Below are 23,158 nucleotides of genomic sequence, written 5' to 3'. Positions count from 1 at the left end.
ACATGTGGTCGCCACAACCAGGCCAGATTCCTAAAGCTGCAGCCACATTGACATCTAAGGGTCAGGCCATGGGTGTAATCCTTATACAAGGGGAAAACCTCATACATGTTCCTACGACAGATCTGTCCTTTTGGCTTCAGATGTCTGCTGCTTCTGTGGTGTCCAGTCACGAGATGGAAGCCTACCTTTGCCAAACACTGAAATGTCTCTAAGGAGAAAAGCTGTCCTCCAAAACAGCATGGACTTTGACGTTATTACTACCTTGTAAGGAGGCCCCTGGGCTATTACGGACACAGTATGTTTTGTGTTCATACCTGATGGGTCTGCTAATGTATCTTTTTTTCTCTTCCTATGCCCTCTCTTTTTTTAAAATTTGGGTACAGTTGACATACAATGTTCTATTAGTTTCAGGAGTACATCAGAGTGATATGATGTTTCTGTATGTTACGCGACGGCTCACAAGTGTAGCAATCCCCTCTCACCATACAACACTGTTACAATATCTGTATCAGCTTTATTAAATCACAGGAGGACACAAGGGAACGCCCTGAGCGAACTGACCCCCCCAGCCTAGCGGACTTAATAACAGTGGTTCAGCTCATAGGGTTCTCGGTGGAAAAACACATGACTTATTTAGGGAATCTTCACCGTAATCTGTGTTTTCTTTTGTATGCACCTATACTGTTGCTACGGTATCTGCTTCCGATGCAGCTAGATAGCCAGCGAACGAGCCACTTCCATGCCAGCGGAGCTGCTTGCAGACCGCTCAGAGCACACTGCGGGAGCGGAGGACCTGTGGGACCGGAGGACCTGTGGGACGGTAAGACCCGGTCCCAGGGGTGGATTGGTGGAGGAGGTCACGGAGAGTTCGTGACCTCCGGTTGACCCTATCCTCCGCACGTAGCTCCGCCCACTCTTCCCACAGTGGGAGCCATTTTCGAGGATGTAGGCTTGAGAGAGCAGGGCGCTGTTGAGACCCTCTGGACCGCCAAGTGACTGAGCCCCTGTGAGTCATCTCTCTCTACAAACTTCTACCATTGCAGCCAGCGGGTGCGGATATCTGTCTGTGGCGCCCGAGACTAGATGAGCCCCGAGTGCAAGTTGTTTATTAACGCTGCCGCCTGCCAGCCCGAGTGCCCGCGCGCGGGGATCGTGTCCCTCTCCTCCGCGCCCTGAACCGCACTTCCTGTGAGTGGAGGGTCTGCGTGGGGGTGACGTTGCTGTTCCCCTTGATCTCGCACAAGACTTTTTTTTAAAAGATTTTATTTTTTAAAATTAATTAATTTTTTCAGCATAGCAGTATTCCTTGTTTTTGCACTACACCCAGTGCTCCCTGCAATCCGTGCCCTCTCCAATACCCACCACCTGGTTCCCCCAACCTCCCACCCCCCGCCATTTATTTGACAGGGAGAGAGAGCACAAGCAGGGGGGCCGGCAGGAGAGGGAGAAGCAGGATCCCTATATGGGGCTCCAAACCAGCATCCCCGGATCATGACCTGAGTCAAGGCAGGCGCTTAACCTGCTGAGCAGCCCAGGCGCCCATGACTTCTTTCTTTCTTTTTTTTTTTTTTAAGATTTTATTTATTTATTTGACAGAAATCACAAGCAGGCAGAGAGGCAGGCAGAGAGAGAGGAGGAAGCAGGCCCCCTGCTGAGCAGAAAGCCCGATGCGGGGCTTGAACCCAGGACTTGGGATCATAACCTGAGCCGAAGGCAGCAGCTTAACCCACTGAGCCACCCAGGCGCCCCAGTGACTTCTTTCTAATATATTTTTTTCCATCTCTGATTACGCTCTTCCTTTGCTTCTCATAGACCTGAGCTGATACTGGAGTTCGCAGAGTATTGCCACAGTGGTGTGCTCTTCAGGTTGCTTTTCTTTGGTTGTCAGTGATGCTGCTGTGAACATCCACGCACACGCTTTGGCGTGGACATGTTTTCTTCGTTAGGCACCTGGGCGTGGAATCACCCCATCACATGGCAACTCTGAGTTTAGTATTTTGAGAAGCTGCTCAGCTGTTTTCCAAAGTGGCCCCAGTATTTTAGTTTGGCTACCAGTGTAGGAGGGTTCACCACTCTCTCATTCCTTGCCAAGATTTTGATATTGTCCACTTAAAATTTTTTTTTTTTTTTTTTTTTTTTTACTTTTTCAGTGTGATATTGCCCACCTTTTGGATTGTGGCCATCCTAGTGGAAGTGAAGTGGTATCTGGTTGTTTTGACTTGGCGCTTTCCTAATGTCTCACTGTGTTGAACATTGTTCATGTGCTAATGGACCCTTTGTGTATTTTATATGGAGAAATGTCTATTCAAATCTTTTGGCCATTTTAAAATTGGGTTATTTATCTTTTTATTGTTGAATTGTCAGAGTTCTTTATATTCAATGAAAATATATGATTTGCATTTATTTTCTCCCTTTTGGTGGGTTGTCTATATTTTTTTAATGGAAGTATAGTTGATACACAATATCGCATAGTTCCAGGTATGCAACATAGTGATTCGACAACTCTGTGTATAGTCATACTGAGCTCACCACAAGTGTAGCTACCATCTGTCACCATACAACACTGTTACAGCACCATTGACTATATTCCTTATGCTGTGCCTTTTATTCCTGTGATTTATTCCTTCCATAAATGGAAACCTGTATCTCCCGCTCCCTTTCTCCTATTTTGCCCATCCTCCACACCCTCCCCTCTGGCAACCACCAGATTGTCCTCTGTATTTATGAGTCTGTTTCTGTCTTGTTTTGTTTGTTCATTTGCTTTGTTTTTTAGATTCCATATATAAGCATATATATATATATATTTATATATATATTACTTATATATATAATATATATGTATATATAAGTTAAATGATATGGCATTTATCTCTTTCTGTCCTACTTATTTCACTTCCCATAATACCCTCTACATCCATCATCCATGTTGTCACAGGTGGCAAGATTCCATTCTTTTTTATGGCCTAGTAATATTCCATATATATATATATATTTTTTTTTTTTCATCAAAAAGTTGATGGTATCTATCTATCTATCTATCTGTCTCCATCTGTTGGTGGACACTTCAATTGCTTCCATATCTCGGCTACCATGAATAATGCTGCAATAAACACAAGGGTCCAGATATCGTTTTCAGATTAGCATTTTTGTTTACTTTGGGTAAATAACCATTAGGAGAATTAGTGGATCATATGGATTTCCATTTTTAATTTTTTGAGGAAGCTCCATACTGTTTCCCACTGTTCCTGCACAAATTTACATTGCCACCCATAGTGTACGAGGGTTCCCTTTTTTCCATATCTTTGTCAGCACTTGTTATTTCTTGTCTTTTTTATACTAGCTGTTCCTACAGATGTGGGGTGATAATCTCATTGTGATTTCAATTTACATTTCTCTGATAATAGTGATGTTGAACATCTTTTCATGTGTCTGTTGACCGTGTGTGTGTCTTCTTTGGAAAATGTCTATTCAGATCTTCTGACCATTTTTTAAAAAGATTTTATTTATTTATTTGACAGGCAGAGATCACAAGTAGACAGAGAGGCAGGCAGAGAGAGAGGGGGAAGCAGGCTCCCTGCTGAGCAGAGAGCCCGATGTGGGGCTCGATTCCAGGACCCAGGGATCATGACCTGAGCCGAGGGCAGAGGCTTAACCCACTGAGCCACCAAGGCACCCCAATCTACCCATTTTTAGTCAGATTATTTGTTGTTGTTTTTTAAAATTTTGTGAATTATGTAAGTTCTTTATATTGTTGATATTAAGTCAGTATTGAATATATCATTTATAAATATCTCCCCCCATTTAGTAGGTTGTTTTTTCATTTTCTTCATGGTTTTCTTCTTGATTTTGATGAATCCCATTTGCCCATTTTTTTCTATTACTGCTTGTGCTTTTGGTGTCATATTGAAGAAACCCATCTCTTAATCCAAGGTCAGAAAGATTTATTCCCATGCTTGCTTCTGAGGGTTTCATAGGCTCTTACACTGAGGTCAAAGATCCATGTTGATTAATTTTTATCTGTGGTTTGAGTTAAAGGTCCTTCAGTCTTTTGCATTTGGATATTCAGTTTTCCCAGCACCATTTGTTGTTAAGTACTCTTCTTTACCTGTTGAATTGGCCTGGCAGCCTTGCTGAAAATAACTGACCATAAACACGAAGGTTTATTTGTGGGCTTTCAAATCCGTCCCTTTGATGTTGGCTTGTGCCAGTACATACTGTCTAATTACTACAGTTTTGTAGTAAGGTTTGAAATCAGAAGATGAGAGTCTTTCCAAATGTGCTCTTCTTTTTCAAGGATATATTACCCATTCTGTGTCCCTTGCATTTCTATTTAAAATTTAGGGTCAACTTGACATTTTCTGCAAAAAAAGATAGCTGAGATTTTTGTAAGGATTGCATCGAATCCACATCATTAGTTTTAGTAGGTTTTTTGATGGATTCCTTAGGAATCTTTAAATATATGATGGCTGTCATCTGTAAAAAGACGTAGTTTTACTTCTTTATAATCTGGATGCCTTATATTGCCTTTTCTTACTTAATTGCTCTGGCTGGAAACTATGGTATAATGTTGAGTAGAAGTGGCAAGAGTGGACATCTTTATGTCATTTTCTAAAGATTTATTTATTTATTTTAGAGAGAGGGGGCATGTGGGAGGGTCAGAAGGAGAGGGAGATAGAGAATCACAAACAGCCTCCATATCTACCCAGTGCGAGTCTGTTGCAAGGCTGATCCCACCACCCTGAGGTCATGACCTGAGCCAAAACCAAGAGTTGGACCCTCAACCCGCTGTGCCATCCAGGTGCCCCGTGTCATTCTTGATCTTGGAAGGGAGGGGTAGAAGAATAGATAACGGGATAGTGGAGCTCACAAGAAAAGCAGATCATGTCCAGGTGATTAGGGTAGGCTTGTGTAAGAGGGTGCTGTCTACAGATGATGTGGGACTTAAGTGAGCTATGTGGGCCTGAAGGAGAGGAAGGTGCTGTGGAGGGGAAAATAACATTAGAAAAAGATCCTGAGTGGAAATGTAAATGGTATAAATGAGTGAGTGATAGTTCAGATGTAGTCAGCATCCTATTTTTTAAATATGTATATATTTTTTATTAACATATACTGTATTATTTGTTTCAGGAGTACGGGTCTATGAATCATCAGTCTTACACAATTCACAGCACTCACTATAGCACATCCCCTCCCTAGTATCCATCACCCAGCCACCCTGTCCCTCCCTGCAAACCCCCAGCAGTCCTCACTTTGTTTCTGGAGATTAAGAGTCTCTTATGGTTTGTCTCCCTCCCTGGTCCCATCTTGATTCATTTTTCCCTCCCTTCCCCCCCAACGAACCCCCCACCCTGCCTCTCAAATTCCTCATATCAGAGAGATTATATGATAATTGTCTTTCTCTGATCGACTTATTTCGCTCAGCATAATACCCTCTAGTTCCATCCATGTCATTGCAAATGGCAAGGTTTTGGGTTTTTTTTAAATGGCTGCATAGTATTCCGCGCGCGCGCGCGTGTGTGTATGTACACACACACAAACACACACACACCACATCTACTTTATCCATTCATGTATTGATGGACAGCTAGGCTTTTTCCATAGTTTGGCTATTGGGCACATTGCTGCTATAAACATTCAGGTGCACGTGCCCCTTTGGATCACTACATTTGTATCTTTAGGGTAAATACCCAGTAGTGTGATTGCTGGGTCATAGGGTAGCTCTCTTATCAACTTTTTGAGGAACCTCCATACTGTTTTCCAGAGTGGCTACACCAGCTTGCATTCTCACCAACAGTGTAGGAGGGTTTCTCTTTCTCCGAATCCTTGCCAACATCTGTCGTTTCCTGACTTGTTAATTTTAGCCATTCCGACTGGTGTGAGGTGGCATCTCATTGAGGTTTTGATATGTATTTCCCTAATTCTGAGTGATGTTGAGCACTTTTTCATGTGTCTGCTGGCCGTTTGGATATCTTCTTTGCAAAAATGTCTGTTCATGTCTTCTGCCCATTTCTTGATGGGATTATTTGTTCTTTGGGTGTTGAGTTTGATAAGTTCTTTATGGATTTTGGATACTACCCCTTTATCTGATAGGTCACTTTGCAAGTATCTTCTCCCATTCTGTCAGTTGTCTTTTGGTTTTATTGACTGTTTCCTTTGCTATGCAAAAGCTTTTGATCTTGATGAAGTCCCAATAGTTCATTTTTGCTCCCTTGCCTTTGGCAATATTTCTAGGAAGAAGTTGCTAAGGATGAGGTCAAAGAGGTTGCTGCCTGTGTTCTCAAGGATTTTTGATGGATTCCTGTCTCACATTGAGATCTTTCATCCATTTTGAGTCTATTTTCATGTGTGGTGTAAGGAAATGGTCCAGTTTCATTCCTCTGCATTTCATTCCTCTGGCTGTCCAGTTTTCCCAACACCATTTGTTGAAGAGACTGTCTTTTTTCCATTGGACATTCTTTCCTGCTTTGTTGAACATTAGTTGACCATAGTGTTGAGGGTCCATTTCTGGGCTCTCTGTTCTGTTCCATTGATCTGTGTGTCTTTTTCTGTGCCAGTACTGTACTGTCTTTGATTACAGCTTTGTAATAGAGCTTGAAGTCTGGAATTATGATGCCACCAGCTTTGCTTTTCTTCTTCAACATTCCTCTGGCTATTCAGGGGTCTTTTCTTGTTCCATACAAATTTTAGGATTATTTGTTCCATTTCATTGAAAATGTTGATGGTATTTTGGTAGGGATTACATTAAATGTGTAGGTAGCATAGACATTTTCACAATACTTGTTCTTCTGATCCATGAGCATGGAACATTTTTCCATTTCTTTGTTTCTTCCTCAATTTCTTTCATGAGTGTTCTATAGTTTTTGAGTACAGATTCTTTGCCTCTTTGGTTAGATTTATTCCTAGGTATCTTATATTTTTGGGTGCAATTGTAAATGGCATTGACTCCTTAATTTCTCTTTCTTCTGTCTTGCTGTTGGTGTATGCAACTGGATTTCTGTGCATTGATTTTATATCCTGACACTTTACTGAATTCCTGTATGAGTTCTAGCAGTTTTGGGGTGGAATCTTTTGGGTTTCCCACATAAAGTATCATATCATCTACAAAGAATGAGAGTTTGACTACTTCTTTGCTGATTTAGATGCCTTTTATTTCTGTTTGTTGTCTGATTGCTGAGGCTAGGACTTCTAGTACTATGTTGAATAGTGGTGGTGATAGTGGACAGCCCTTCATGTTCCTGATCTTAGGGGAAAAGCTCTCAGTTTTTCCCCATTGAGAATGATATTCACTGTGGGTTGGTAATAGATTGCTTTTATAATATTGAGGTATGTACCCTCTATCCCTACACCGTGAAGAGTTTTAATCAAGAAAGGATGCTGTAGTTTGCCAATGCTTTTTCTGCATCTGTTGAGAGTGTCATATGGTTCTTGTTCTTTTTTTTTATTAATATAGTATATCACATTGATTTGCAGATGTTGAATCAACCTTACAGCTCAGGAATAAATCGCACTTGGTTGTGCTGAATATTCCTTTTAATGTACTGTTGGATCCTACTGGCTAGTATTTTGGTGAGAATTTTTGCATCCATGTTCATCAGGGGTATTGGTCTGTAATTCTTTTTGATGAGGTCTTTGTCTGGTTTTGGGATCAAGGTAAAGCTGGCCTCATAAAATGAGTTTGTAAGTTTTCCTTCCATTTCTATTTTTTGGAACAATTTCAGGAGAATAGGTATTAATTTTTCTTTAAATGTTTGGTAGAATTCCCCTGGGAAGCCATCTGGTCCTGGGCTCTTATTTGTTGGCATATTTAAAAATAAAGATTTTATTTATTTATTTGACAGAGAGAGAGAGAGAAAAGAGAAGAGAAGAGAAGAGAACAGGAACATGAGCAGGGAGAGTGGGTGAGGGAAAGCAGGCTTCCTGCCAAGCAGAGAGCCCGATGTGGGGCTTGATCCCAGGACCCTGGGATCATGATCTGAGCTGAAGGCAGATGCTTAACTACTGAGCCACCCAGGTGCCCCTTCTTGGGAGATTTTTTTTTTAAAAAGATTTTATTTATTTATTTGACAGACAAAGATCACAAGTAGGCAGAGAAGCAGGCAGAGAGAGAGGAGGAAGCAGGCTCCCTGCTGAGCAGAGAGCCCAATGCGGGTCTCGATCCCAGGACCCTGGGATCATGACCTGAGCCGAAAGCAGAGGCTTCAACCCACTGAGCCACCCAAGTGCCCCTTCTTGGGAGATTTTTGATTACTACGTCAATTTCCTTACTGGCTATGGGTCTGTTCAGGTTTTCATTTTCTTCCTGGTTTAGTTTTGGTAGTTTATATGTCCCTAAGGAATGCATTCATTTCTTCTAGATTGTCTAATTTTCTGGCATATACTTACTCATAATATTTCTTATAATTGTTTGTATTTCTTTGGTGTAGGTTGTGACTTCTCTTCTTTCATTCATGATTTTATTAATTTGGGTCCTTTCTCTTTTCTTTTTGATAAGTCTGACTTGGGTTTATCAATCTTATTCATTCTAAGAAACTGCCCCTAGTTTCATTGACCTGTTCTACTGTTCTATTGGTTTCTATTTAATTGATTTCTGTTCTGATCTTTATTTTTTCTCTTCTCCTGCTGGGTTTAGGCTTTATTTGCTGTTCTTTATCCACCTCCTTTAGGTGTAGGGTTAGGTTGTGTATTTGAGACCTTTCTTGTTTCTTGAGAAAGGCTTGTATTGCTGTATACTTTCCTCTTAGGACCACCTTTTCTGCATCCCAAAGGTTTTGGACAGTTGTGTTTTCATTTTCATGAATTTTTAAAATTCTTCTTTAATTTCCTGGTTGGCCCATTCATTCTTTAGTAGGATGCTCTTTAGCCTTCATGTATTTGAGGTCTTTCCAACTTTCTTGTGATTGAGTTCTAGTTTCAAAGCATTGTGCCCTGAAAATATGTAGGGAATAATCCTAATCTTTTGGTACCAGTTGAGACCTGATTTGTGAGCCAGGATGTGATCTATTCTGGAGAATCTTCCATGTGCACTAGAGAAGAATGTGGATTCTGTTCCTTTGGGATGGAATGTTCTGAATATATCTGTGAAGTCCATCTGGTCCACTGTGTCATTTAAAGACTTTATTTCCTTCTTGTTCTTTGGCTTAGATGATCTGTCCATTAGTGAGTAGGGTATTAAAGTCCCATGCTAGTATAATTGTTGATTTGTTTCTTTGATTTTGTTATTAATTGACTTATATAATTGGCTGCTCCCATGTTAGGGCACAGATATTTAAAATTGTTACATCTTGTTAGGTAGATCCTTTAAGTATGATATAGTGTCCTTCCTCCTCTCTTAGTGTAGTCTTTGGTTAAAATCTAATTTGTCTAATATAAGGATTATCATCCCAGCTTACTTTTTATGTCCATTAGCAAGGTAAATGGTTTTCCACCCCCTCACTTTAAATCTGGAATTGTCTTTGGGTCTAAAATGAGTCTCTTGGAATGGTATATTGATTGGTCTTGTTTTTTAAATCCAATCTGAGACCCTTTGTCTTTTGATTGGGGCATTTAGCCCATTTACATTTAGGGTAACTATTGAAAGATATGAATTTAGTGCCACTGCATTGCCTGTAAGGTGACTCTTACTGTATACTGCTCTGTTCCTTTCTGGCCTGTGTTACTTTTAGGTTCTCTCTTTGCTTAGACCCCTTTCAATATTTCCTGTAGGACTGGTTTTGTGGTTGCAGATTCTTTTAGTTTTTGTTTGTCCTGAAAGCTTTTGATTTCTCCTTCTATTTTTAGTCACAGCCTCGCTGGATAAAGTATTCTTGGTTGCATATTTTTCTCATTTAGTACCCTGAATATATCATGGCAGTCCTTTCTGGCCTACCAGGTTTCTGTGGATAGGGCTGCTGCTAGTCTATTGTTTCTACCATTGTAGTTTACAGACCTCTTGTCCCAAGCTGCTTTCAGGATTTTCTCTTTGTCTCTGAGACTTGTTTTATTATTAGATGTTGGGTGTTGGCCTATTTTTATTGATTTTGAAGGGGGTTCTCTGTGTCTCCTGTATTTTGATGCCTGTTTCCTTCCCCAAATTAGGGGGGTTATCTGTGTCTCCTGGATTTTGATGCCTGTTTCTTTCCCCAAATTAGGGAAGTTCTCTGCTATAATTTGCTCCAATATACCTTCCTCCCCTTCTCTCGTTATTATTCTATATATATATATATAAAATTATTCTAATATTGTTTTGTCTTACGGTATCACTTATCTCTTGAATTCTCCACTCATAACCCAGTAGTTGTTTTTCTCTCTTTTTCTCAGCTTCTTTATTCTCCATCATTTGGTCTTCTATATCACTAATTCTCTCTTCTGCCTCATTTATCCCAGCAGTTAGAACATCCATTTTTAAAATTTTTTTTATTTTTTAAGATTTTATTTATTTATTTGACAGAGATCACAAGTAGGCAGAGAGGTAGGCAGAGAGAGAGAGGAGGAAGCAGGCTTCCTGCTGAGCAGAGATCCCAATGTGGGGCTTGATCCCAGGACCCTGGATCATGACCTGAGCCAAAGGCAGAAGCTTTAACCCACTGAGCCACCCAGGTACCCCAGAACATCCATTTTGTATTGCACCTCAGTAATAGCCTTTTTGATTTCAACTTGGTTAGATTTTAGTTCCTTTATTTCTTCAGAAAGGGATTCTCTAGTATCTTCTATGCTTTCTTCAAGCCCAGCTATTATCTTTATAATCACCATTCTGGACTCTAGTTCTGACATCTTACAAATGTCCCTATTGACTAGGCCCCTGGCAGTCAGTACTGCCTCTCATTCTTTTTTCTTTTCTTTTTTTTGAGGTGAGTTTTTCTACTTTGTCATTTTGTCCAGAGAAGAATAGATGAATGGAGAACAAAATGCTAAAAGGGTAACAACAACCCCAGAAAAATATGTATAAACAAATCAGAAGAGACCCGAAACAGAATGGGGGACGGTGAAGAAAAAAAAAGAATACAATCAGGCTGGTGAATAGAATAGAGCCACATAGTAGATTTTGGTTGTATTTTGGTCTGTTAGGAGAAACTGCCTCCCAAAATTTTAAAGAAAGAAAAACTTATATATACACACACAAAAAATAAGGGTAAATATGATGAAGGGATGAAATGTGACTGTAAAGATGAAAATTTAAAAAGGTTTTAAAAAAAGGAATTGATAAGGTAAGAAGTTGTTTTAGAGAAAAAAATGAAAAAAAAAGAAGATAATGTGATCAGGCAGGAGACAAGAACAAAGCCACACACTATTATGTAGGGTATACTTTTGTCTTTTGGAAGAAACTGTATCCCAAAATTTTAAAGAAAAAAAAATATATATACAAAAATAAGGTTAAATACAATGAAGGGATAGAGTATGACTGTAAAAATGAAAACTGAAAAAGATTTTTTTTAAAGATTTTATTTATTCATTTTACAGACAGAGATCACAAGTAGGCAGAGAGGCAGGCAGAGAGAGAGAGAGGAGGAAGCAGGTTCCCTGCTGAGCAGAGAGCCCGACGTGGGGCTCGATCCCAGGACCCTGGGACCATGACCTGAGCCAAAGGCAGAGGCTTTAACCCACTGAGCCACCCAGGCGCCCCAAAATTGAAAAAGATTTTTAAAAAGAAATTGATAAGATGTTGGCTGAAAAAGGGAAGAAGAAAAATTCCAAAAAAAAAAAAGAAAAAGTAAAAAAAATAATGAAAATTAAAAATATTAACTTTGAAAGTCTAAAGAATCATGGGGAAAAAGCCATGAATTCTGTGTGCTGTATTCCCCTAGTGCTGGAATTTTGCAGTTCTCATTAATCAGTAAACTTGGTCTTGGGTAGATGTTCTTGTTGATCTTCTGGGAGAGGGGGTCTCTTGGAGAGTTGTACCACCCTTGCCAGTGGCCAGGCTAAGTAATCTGCTTGGGTTTGCTCTCGGAAACTTTTGTTCTCTGAACACTTTCTGTACAGTTTTGGAGGATGAGAATGAAGATGGCGGCTTCCTGATCTCCAATACAGTGAAGTCAAGAGCTTGGGGCCCCATTCCTCAGTGCACCCTTGGAGAAAAGCAGTCAGTCACTTCTGTCTCCCTGGTGTCCGGCCACACTCCAAGCTCACCTGGCCTGTGACTGAGCATCTATCTCTGGTGCATGGCCCCATTTGGAGTTTCCAAACCCAGCAGATTCCTGTGGTGTGCTCCTGTGCCACTCCTGGGGGAGGTAGGGGAGTCTCCCCAGATCTGCTGCTTGTTGGGTTCCTGGAAGAGTAGTGACCCAGCTGTGCCATGGATCATGGTTTATGGCAATCCTGTGCTGAGAGCCCCCTCCTCAGCTCTGTCTTTGCAACTGGCTTCCCGACTATGATACTTGGGAGCTCTGCCACACTCAGGCATCCCCGGTCTTTCTGTGACCCCAAGGGCCCTGAGACCATGCTGTCCCAGTGAGGGTTCCACCCCCCGCTCTCCCTGCTTAGACACTGGAGCGAAGTCCCTCTGTGGAGCAGACTTCTACAAGTTCTGAGTTTGTGCTCTGCTGCTTCTTCACTGGTAACCAGCTGATGGAGGCTTCCTGTCCCCAACCCCCTGCAGTCTCACCTCAGATTCACTTCCCCACATCTCCTGCCTTCCAAAAAGTGGTCGCTTTTCTGTTCATAGAATTGCTGCTCTTCTCTTCTGTTGAGTTTGCAGGTAATAAGAATGGTTTGATAACTAGCTAAATTCCTGGGACAAAATTTAGGTCTCCTACTCCTCCACTGTCTTGCTCCCAGACCACCCCCTCCCCATTTCAGTCCTTTAAAATTTGTTGAGATTTGCTTTATGGTTCAGTATATGGTCAAGTTTTTAAAATATTCCTTGTATGCTTGAAAAGAATGTGTTCTTCACAAGTATTAGATGTGGTGTTTTATATGATGTACATTAGGTTAATATTGTTAATTGTATTTTCCAAATCTTTCAAATATCTACTGATTTCTTTTTGTCTACTTGTTCTGTCAATTACTGAGGGAAGTATATTAAAATCTTCTCTTATGTGTGTTTTTATCTAGTTCTCTTTGTTGTTCTATCACTTTAATATGCCTATTTACAGCAATTGTTGTACTAAAAAAATTTAGAATGGTTGTATCTTTCTGGTGAATGAAAGACCTCATGCTTATAACATGAACCTTTGTATCTGTAATAATGTTCTTTGTCTTAAAGTCTAGTTATTCAATAATGATATAGCTACATAATTTTTATAGTTTATGTTTTTTTTCAACTATTTTCTTTTTATTGTTATTATTATTGTTATTTTAATTTAAAGTAAACTCTACACCACACATGGGGCTTGAACTCACCACCCCAAGATCAAGAGTTGCATGCTCTACCAACTAAGCCAGCCAGGCACCCCTCAACTTTCTAATTTCAATCTTTTTTTTAAAATTTATTTTCAGCATAACAGTATTCATTGTTTTTGCACCACACCCAGTGCTCCATGCAATCCGTGCCCTCTCCAATACCCACCACCTGGTTCCCCCAACCTCCCACCCCGCACCCCTTCACACCCCTCAGATTGTTTTTCAGAGTCCATAGTCTTTCATAGTTCACCTCCCCTTCCAATTTCCCTCAACTCCCTTCTCCTCTTTAACTCCCCTTGTCCTCCATGCTATTTGTTATGCTCCACAAATAAGTGAAACCATATGATACTTGACTCTCTCTGCTTGACTTATTTCAATCTTTATGCATTTTTAAGTTTTCAAGTACATATTTCATTGAAGGATTATTGATGTATACAGAAAAGTGTACAACATTTTAAATGTATGGATTGATTAATTTTTCCAAAACACACATACTAACTGAGTCAGCACTTAGGTCATGAAAGAGAACCTGAAGATTAACCCAGAAACCTCTTTGTGTGTCCTTTCAATCACCAGTCCTCTCATTCCTCCAAGAACAACCCAACTTTTAACTACATTGATTAGTTTTGTCTGTTTTTGAAGTTTATGCATATGGAATCTGCCAGTACGTAGTTTTTAATCTAAGATTCATTTTACCCAATAATATGAGAAGCATCCATATATTTCCATTTAATAGTAGTTGATTTGGGGTGCCTGTGTGGCTCAGTTAAGTGACCAACTCTTGATTTTGGCTCAGGTCATGATCTCAGGGTCAAGAGATTGAGCATCTCATGTCAGCCTCTGTGCTGGATAAGGAGCCTGTTTAAGATTCTTTCTTTTCTGAGGCGCCTGGGTGGCTCAGTGGGTTAAGCCTCTGCCTTCAGCTCAGGCTATGATCTCAGGGTCCTGGGATCGAGTCCTGCATCGGGCTCTCTGCTTGGCGGGGAGCCTGCTTCCTCCTCTTTTTCTCTCTGCCTGCCTCTCTGCCTACTTGTGATCTCTCTCTGTCAAACAAATAAATAAAAATCTTAAAAAAAAAAAAGATTCTTTCTCTCCCTCTCTCTCTGCCCCTCCCCCCCACCAAAACCAAAACAGTAGTTGATTCATTTTCATTGCTATGTAGAATTGCACTGATGAATATCCTAGAATTTATTTGTCGATGTTACTGTTGATGGATCTTTGAGTTTTTTCCAGCTTCTGGTTATGACAGCACTGCTAAGGACATTTTTATACCTGCCTTTTGGATTCGTCTTGGATATATTGGTTGAATGAAGTTTCTGGCTCAAAGGATAAGGCATATGTCAACTTAAGTAGATATTGTGAAGTAATTCTACTCTTCTACAAATTTACACTTTCACTAGCAATGTCTGATACTACTGCTTCATATCATGCCATTACTTGTCATTTTGTCTGTCTTTTCAGTTGTAATTATTCTGGTAGGTGTTTGTTGATATTGTGCTGTGACTTTAATGGGCGTTTCTCTGATGACTGATCATATTGAGAGCTTTTTTATGTTTATTGACCCTTCATCTATACATTCTTTTTGATGGCACATCTAGTCTAGCCTCTTGTCCATTTCATTATGAGCTGCCTTTTTGTGTATGTAGTTTTTGGGGAGTTGGGAGGCAGCACAAGGTAGCAAAAGAAGGATGAGCTTTGAGTTAGAAAGACCTGCTTGCAACATTCTGTGTTCAGCTAAGGTCTCTCATACTTGGAGTTGTCTGTGAAGTAGAAATCAAGCCTTGGTTGGCTGTGTAGACACCGTTCAAAGAGTCATTGCACTGCTCTGATGGTCCCAGGTGAAATTAGGTGAGGCTCTGAATACATTCCATGTTGGATTCTGCATTTCCTTCCTTGCTTTTGTATTTGCTGTCCTTGGTGACTAGGAGCAAAATATTCACTGCTGACCTAGCTTGGCCACAGTATCTGAGATATCTGTTTGTTTCAAACTCTATCATTCTGTACAGGAAGGACTGAGAATTAATTAATCTACTAAAGAGAATTTCAAAATGTTCCTGCCTGCATAGTTTAACTCCTTTTGAAAGACTCAACAGCTTTAACACATGTTAATAAGCAACTAATGAACTGTTGAACACTACATCAAAAACAAATGATGTACTATACAGTGGCTAACTGAACACGATTTAAAAGAAAAAGAAGAAGATGCAAATTATCAGTGGATCCCTTCCTTCTGATTCCTGTAGAGGAGGAGTCTTAGTTGGGCTGGAGAAAGAGAAGGCACCATGGAGAGGAAAAACCAGAGGGAAAGACCCTGAGGTGTAATGTACCAGGCTTATGTGAGAGAAGCAAGCAGAATACACCTAGTATTTCTATATGTTAATAAGTGCATGAAACAAACAAACACCAAAAGCAAAACAAGAAAGGGGGAGAAAACTCTTGCAGGAAGTGAGGGGGAATATGTTCAGAAAGAACCATTTGAACTATCTGATTTCCTTCTAAAGTAATTTTGTAAGAAATCATACACCATGAGAAAATGAGAAGAAAGTTTGCCTGTTCCTATGAACTCTGCACAGAGATTTTTCTATTCTGTGACCAGCAGAAGAGCCACAACAAGGCAAAAGTGTTTGACATAATATACAGATTCAAAACTTCTTTACATAAAAAGATCGAGAACTTTTAAAAGGCGAAGAATTAACTGGGAATATCAACATCAAGGTAGAGATAAAAAATTTTTTTAATGTTTTTTAACAAAAAGATGCTCTGCTGATACTGTGTGATTCTCACGAGGGGCACGTCCTGCTCCCTGTGCCCTGCTCCAGCCACAGTACAATCCTCCCCTGAGCAGTAGCTCCTCTCCCAGCGAAACACATCTAACTGTGCTCCCTTCTTCTCGGGCTGCCAGGGCTCTCATGGAGGAAGACCGGATTCTGTTCTGCTCTGCCCAGCTTTCCCCTCAATTTCTCTCCCACTTATGCCATGTCTATTTTTTATGATACTTTACTGTCCTGCCAAAATAAGATTCCTGTCCTCAGGGGTTTTCTCAGGAAAAGAGCAATCATATTGCACAATGTCCCCTCAATATTACTGTACAGAAAGAAAGATATACAGAAGTCAAAGGGAGACAATTCCTGTTACAGATTAAATAAAAAGAATGTATAATTGTGTGTACAGCATTTCCTCATGAAAGCAGAAACCAGAGCATTTTTCAAAAGACAGAAGGTTATGATGTACAGTATGAACATTGATTGTCTTTATTTATTTTTGGAAAGATTTATTTATTCATTTGAGAGAGAGACAGAGAGTGCAGGGTGGGGGGAGGGCAAAGGGAGAGACTCTTCAAGTAGACTCCCTAGTGAGTAGGGGATCTAATCCTACAACCCAGAGATCATGACCTGAGCCAAAACCAAGAATCAGTCACTCAACTGACTGAGCCCCAACATTGATTGTCTTTAAATGGGGGGAGGGTGGCTGATTTCTTCCTTTTTCCTACTTCTTTACATTTTATATTCTTATTATGATGTTTACTGCAAAAAATATTTTGCTTGGAGACAAACAAAATAAACTAGAGATGAAAACCCAAAGAATCAAGGACTTGTCCCATTAATTAATAACGACTCACTGGCAGAATCTTAGATCCAATCCCTGTTGTGTGATTTTGGGCCAGTCCTGAAATCTTTCTATGCCTAGATTCTTCTAGAAATATTCTTGTTCTTTTAGTTCTAGCAAATAGTGTGTCTTCGTGGTTTAGCTTTCTCTGTGGCTGAGTTAGTCCCTGTGAATGAATCACTGCAAAGCTCGGCTTAGAAATGGTCCCTGAATCTCAGAGCATTTGACCCTTCCAAGTTTTGTGAACATTTTTTATAGTTGAGTGGGGGTCTGTTAGTCATAGAACTACTAACTGGGCTTCCTCCTAGAACCTGAGTTTCGTCTGCTGTCATTCTTTTGTTGATTCCCACTCTCTGGTTTGAATTGGCTTGCACACCTATACCTATTCATTAAGTCACAACCAAAATGGCCTTTACCTTTTCTTCAGGTTGATGAACTTTTTTACAAGCTTCTTCCAACTTTAGGCTTTTGACCTCAATTTTCTTAGAATATTTACTTTAGAAAATTTATGATCATAAATTCTTTCTCTGCTCCTTTGAGATGTCAATCTTGTAAAAAGCCTCTTGCTAGTTCATAGGGCAAGAATGTCCCAACTCAATAGATGGGAGCCATGTCTTTGAAATGCAATGAACAAGGAAGGAAGCCCACATCTCCCATTCTTTGTGAGACTCTGGAAATCTCACTTCTGTAGACAATGCTTGTTTCAAGTTACAAAACTACCACCTATCATAGAGAGGTGACAAGTTTATTTTACCTTTGTGTAAATACAGTTAGGGAACACGGATGGCCTGTGTTTTTTAAAAACTCACCAATCACCCCAGCACTTAAGAATCCTTTTACCAGGGCCACCTGAGTGAATCAGTTGGGTAAGTGTCTGACTCTTGGTTTCAGCTCAGGTCATGATCTCAGGGTCCTGAGATCCAGCCCCAAACTTTGGCTCTGTGCTCAGCAGAAGGCCTGCTTCAGATTCTCTCCTTCTGCCCTTCCGTCACTTGTTTGCACATGCTCTCTCTCTACCCGCCTCAATAAACAAACAAATAAATAAAAAAGAGTCCTATTACCATTTACCTCAGCAGACTTTAGCTCAGACTGAGCTCTGTTCACTCTTATTGCAAGAATCTTGAATAAAGCCTTCTCTGCCTGCTTAACTTTGGTGCCATTTTTTATTTGAAATCCCATTGGGATTTTTGTCCACTCCTTCTATCCAGGCTGCAGAGCTGTCCTTGGCTAGATGGTTCTATTCCAGTCCTGCCAGGTCAGGCAAACTTTATTTCTTAAACCTGCTTATGCTTCTAAGCATTAATCCTGCCATAACCTTGAGCTTTTCAAAATTGTAATAGAGAATTCCATTGAGGAAAGTATATTAAAAAGCCCGGTCTACTCTTGTCTCTTTATAAGATGCAACATCTTCTGCAGGCAAGGAGTCTCCACAGAGCCCCCTTCATGTCTCTGTTCCTCAGGCTGTAGATGAACGGGTTTAGCATGGGGGTGACCATTGTGTACACCACAGATGCCATCATTCCAGTGCCTGCTGAGTAGGAGGAAGAGGGCTGGAAATACACAAGAAAGACAGTTCCATAGAAAAGAGTGACTACTGTCAGGTGAGAGCCACAGGTTGAGAAGAGTTTGTGCTTCCCCCCAGCTGAGGAGACCCTGAGGATGGTGTGCATGATGTGCGCATAAGAGACCAGGACACAGGTGAGAGGGACCACACCTGCGAGGGCTGCTTCAGCAAACATCATGACCTGAAAGATCTGGGTGTCTGAGCAGGCAAGTTTGAGGACAGGGAGAAGGTCACAGAAAAAGTGTGGGATGGAATGGGAGGCACAGAAGGAGAACTGAGCCATGAGGAGGGTGAGTGAGAAGGCCAGGAGGTGGGCGCAGAACCAGGATGCGGCAACCAGCAGCAGGCAGCGTTGGGGACACATGATGGTGATGTAGTGGAGAGGAAGGCAGATGGCCACATAGCGGTCATATGCCATCACGGCCAGCAGGAAGTCATCCAGCAGGGCCAATGCCATGAAGAAGTACATCTGTACGAGGCAGCCAGTGTAAGTGATGGTGTGGTGCTGAGTGAGGGTGTTCACCAGCACCTTGGGGACAATGGTGCAGGAGAAGCAGGTATCAATGAGGGACAGGTTGGCCAGGAAGAAGTACATGGGGGTGCGGAGGTGCTGGTCAGAAACTATGGCCAAGATGATGAGCAGGTTCCCCAATACGGTGACCAGGTACATGCCCAGGAAGAGCCCGAAGAGGAGAGGCTGCTGCTCTGGGTGGTCAGAGAAGCCCAGGAGCAGGAAGTCGGAGACACTCGTGTGGTTTCTGATTTCCTTAAGTAGAGAAATTGGAAGAGAATTTTGCTTAAGTAGGGTAGGCCCTGGATAATACAGACCGCAAGGGCTTTGATCTGATTTTCTCTGTTCTTTGAAAAGGTCACTGAGAATCACTAGCAGCTTGTAACTCTGGGTTTGTAAACGTTGAGGGTTGTGGACTATGGTAAAGAGGCGTGAGGATGAGCTGTAGTTTGGGTTCTAGATTTCTGTCATGTAGCAAGGCTTTTGGCATGGATTGTCTGAGTGACATGAACTGGGATTCACCTGAAAGAACTTTGGCAATTTCAGCTCCTTTTCTAAAAGACTTAGAACAAGAAGCTTGGTCTCTTCTCCTTTGGAGCTCATTTTGGGGTCTTGCATCTACTAGGATTTCATGGGCACTGCAGGGAGCCTGTGTGTACGTGTGTGAGTGTGTGAGTGCATCCTGGGGGAGATGGTGGAGGAGTCGTCTCTCCAGAGAGGAGCCAGTGGAGACCAGGTGTCTTTAGGTGTAGTGGGGTGTTCCGCTGACCTTTGCCTTAGAGAACCATTCCGCTGAGTCAGCGTCGATGTGAGAACGTTGGAAACTGAGATGTGCTCTCTTATTAACGACATACCAGTTTCGTTGTCCTCATCAACCTCACCACCACCACCTTTCTTTTTATGTTCTGGGCTTTGATGTCCTGGAGACAGGATGGGAAGCTTTTCTCTGCCTCTTATCTCAGTTTGAGCTCGGTCAGTTTCCGAACTCTGAATGTGTGTTTCCTCATTTGGACCATGGGCAGCACCTTCATGGAGTCATTGAGGTGATGACTGAGATAACATGTATGGAGGGAGGGTACTATCGAGGGTGGTGAGGCTCCTTCCATTGTTGGTCACAGTTGCTGACTGTGAAGCAGGGACACACGATGCAGTAGAAAAGCATCAGATGCCTATTTTAGCTCTGTTTCTTATGTGCGTTTTAAACTCGGGGACAGTTTTTCTCACTTGGAGCCTTACTTTCCTTCTCTGTAAGATATGCTTGCTAGCCTTACCTGATAGGCGTGTTTAGGGGACCAAGGGCTGGAATCCGCTGAAGTTTTTTTTATCAACCATGATGTGCAGTCAAGATGAGAAATTCCCACCTTCCTGTTTAATGGTGTAGAGAAACATTCAATAAACGTTCAGTGGCGGCATGGCTTCGTGCCATGTTTGTTTAGGGTTGTGATAAAAATGTAATATACCCTTGGGAGGTGGACAGAATTTCCCCAGTCCTTACTTTTTTTTTTCTTTAAGATTTATTTGTTTGGAGAGAGAGAAAGAATGAGAGTGAGTGAGTGAGGAGTGAGGGAGAGACAGAGGGAGAGGGAGAGATAGAGGAAGAGGGAAAGAATCTCCAGCGGACCTCCCACTGAGTAAGAGCCCAATGTAGGGCTTGATCTGAGGAGCCTGAGATCAGATCCCAGCAAAAATCAAGGATTGGATGCCCAACAGACTGAGCCACTGAGATGCCCCACTCCCACTCTTTACTCTTGATATGATTTTGAGAAAGTTGCTAAACTTTTTAAATGGGATAATATCTTTTTAATGGGATAATATCTGAGTTCAATGAATCCAGTGTTTGTGAAGATTACATTGGGATAAAAAATGACGGTGTAATGTTTAGACCAAGGCTGGCACCTAGTAAGTGCTCAGTAAATAGGGTCTAGTATTGTAATTGCTGTTTTTTTTTTTAGATTTTTTTTTAAAGATTTTATTTATTGATTTGACAGAGAGAGATCACAAGTAGACGGAGAGGCAGGCAGAGAGAGAGAGAGGGAAGCAGGCTCCCTGCTGAGCAGAGAGCCCGATGCGGGACTCGATCCCAGGACCCTGAGATCATGACCTGAGCCGAAGGCAGCGGCTTAACCCACTGAGCCACCCAGGCGCCCTTTTTTTTAGATTTTTAAAAAAGATTTTATTTATTCATTTGACAGACAGAGATCACAAGTAGGCAGAGAGGCAGGCAGAGAGAGAGAGGAGGAAGCAGGCTCCCTGCCGAGCAGAGAGCCCGATGTGGGGCTCGATCCCAGGACCCTGAGATCATGACCTGAGCTGAAGGCAGAGGCTTAACCCAATGAGCCACCCAGGTACCCCGTAATTGCTGTTTTTAATAATGTGCAGGTGCTTTGAGGTTGTGGTGTTCTGGTCTATGCCTCCAGATTGGGCTTGCCACTTGTGAGGTGTGAACACCAAAAGCCATCTCCAGCACTGTCACCATGTCAGCATCAGCAGCATCAACAACACCGCCTCTGAAGGGTTATGTCTCTACTCAGAATGTCAGTGGCAAAGCCTTTGACATTTTGGCATCTGAAGCCATGTGTAAACTTGGTCAAATCACAAAATTATCAGAGCTCCCCCTACTGCCTCATTTATTAATGGAAGAATGGGAACGAATGAGTCTATCTGGAATAGTTTTTGCTGGCTCAAGTTTTTAGACAAAGAAAGGGTGTGAACAAGTTTGGTAAACTCTGACGGGATGTAGAGGAGTCAGTTACTAGTACTGACTTGGTGTGGTAGCTGAGAGAGTTTCCGGATCCACACCGACCCAAGTGGAGTGAGTGGGAAATGTGCTTTGTCCAGGACACAGATGGGGCTTGGGGAAGGGTGGTCTGAAGCCCATTCTCTTCAATGACTTCAGACTAGACCATCAGGGACATGAAGACCCCTCAAGGTAGATGGTCCTCCTTGTGATCTGAAGAGCCAGAAATTGATTGGCAGATGGGGATGGAGCATAGGAAGAGGGAAAGCAGAAGGAGCAGGTCTAGTGCTGTGTGTGTGTGTGTGTGTGTTTGTATTATTGTGTATGTGTTTGTCTGTGTGCCTCTGTGTGTGTGCAAGTATGCTTACAAGGGGGCTAAGGCAGATGGCTCTCTTGCCATCCAGTTCTTACCTGGACATGCTGGCCAGCCTCAGTCTCTGACACTTCCAGGGAGGAGATCGAGTTTGCTAGAGTAGTCATGACTAGAGTTACAGAGCCCTTCCCTGTCTGTAGGAACAGCACAGACTAAAGACTCTGGTCTTGGTGATATCTCAGGCACAGGCGTGCTGACTTTTGACAGGCAGAGTCTCCTGGGACCCATTCCCAAATCTCCTAGTTAGAGCCCAGATGGGGCAGTTGTCCAACCTCCCAGCTGGCCTGTCTGCATCAGGGCCCCCTGAGTCCAGGCAGCATCAGTGACAATACCATTCAGATGACCAGGGCTGGGATCCCTGGGGGGACTCCTGGTTCTTCCCCTGTGTGAGATGCTGCTTGGTTGCTTCTCCTGGCCTGATCCTGAACAGGGCTTATCTGTTTCATAGAGTCACCCTTTCTAATTAGAGCTCAGTCCCCAAGGATGAGATACAGTCAATCCTAGAAAATAAGAAAAAAAATTGAAGATAAAACATATCAGGAACAGGGGTGCCTGGGTGGCTCAGTTGTTTGGGCATCTGACTCTTGATTTCAGCTCAGGTCATGATCTTGGGGTCCTGTGAATGGCCTGTTATTCGCATTTGAGTTTGGCACAGGGTTTACTTGTCCGTCTTCCTCTGCTCATCCACTCATTCATGGTCTCTCTCAAAGAAAAAAAAGGAAGAAAAAATCTTCAAAAAAATGTATATGGAGAACATGACCAAGATGTAACTGTCACGTAGTAGAGGGAATATTCTTATTTTTTATACTCTCAGTAATCAGAGTTATGAATCCTATGTAGTCTGTCTGTAAAGCTCTGGGTGTAATCTCTGAATTTTTAAAAAAAGATTTTATTTATTTATTTGTCAGAGAGAGAGAGAGAGAGAGAGAGAGCACAAGCAGGCAAAGTGTCAGGCAGAGGCAGAGAGAGAAGCAGGTTCCCTGTCAAGCAAGGAGCCCAATGTGGGACTCGATCCCAGAACTCTGAGATCATGATCTGAGCTGAAGGCAG

General features: G+C 41.9%; 1 protein-coding gene across 1 annotated transcript in view; it reads right to left on the bottom strand.

Moving 5' to 3' along the window:
* Positions 1 to 711: 711 nt before the first annotated feature.
* Positions 712 to 23,158, bottom strand: part of LOC125083024 (uncharacterized) — a 37,180-nt gene continuing 14,733 nt past the window's right edge. Inside the window, exons 4-6 of the mRNA XM_047698918.1 lie at positions 18,355 to 19,253; positions 17,455 to 17,489; positions 712 to 950 (exon numbers count right to left, since the gene is read on the bottom strand). Of these exons, the coding sequence (XP_047554874.1) occupies positions 712 to 950; positions 17,455 to 17,489; positions 18,355 to 19,253 (1,173 nt within the window). The remainder of the gene's footprint in view (positions 951 to 17,454; positions 17,490 to 18,354; positions 19,254 to 23,158) is intronic.

The sequence above is a fragment of the Lutra lutra genome, chromosome 13, assembly GCF_902655055.1.
Source record: "Lutra lutra chromosome 13, mLutLut1.2, whole genome shotgun sequence".
Lineage (NCBI taxonomy): Eukaryota > Metazoa > Chordata > Mammalia > Carnivora > Mustelidae > Lutra > Lutra lutra.
Note: the sequence above shows the minus strand (reverse complement) of the source record. Positions and strands in the feature narration are given on the sequence as shown.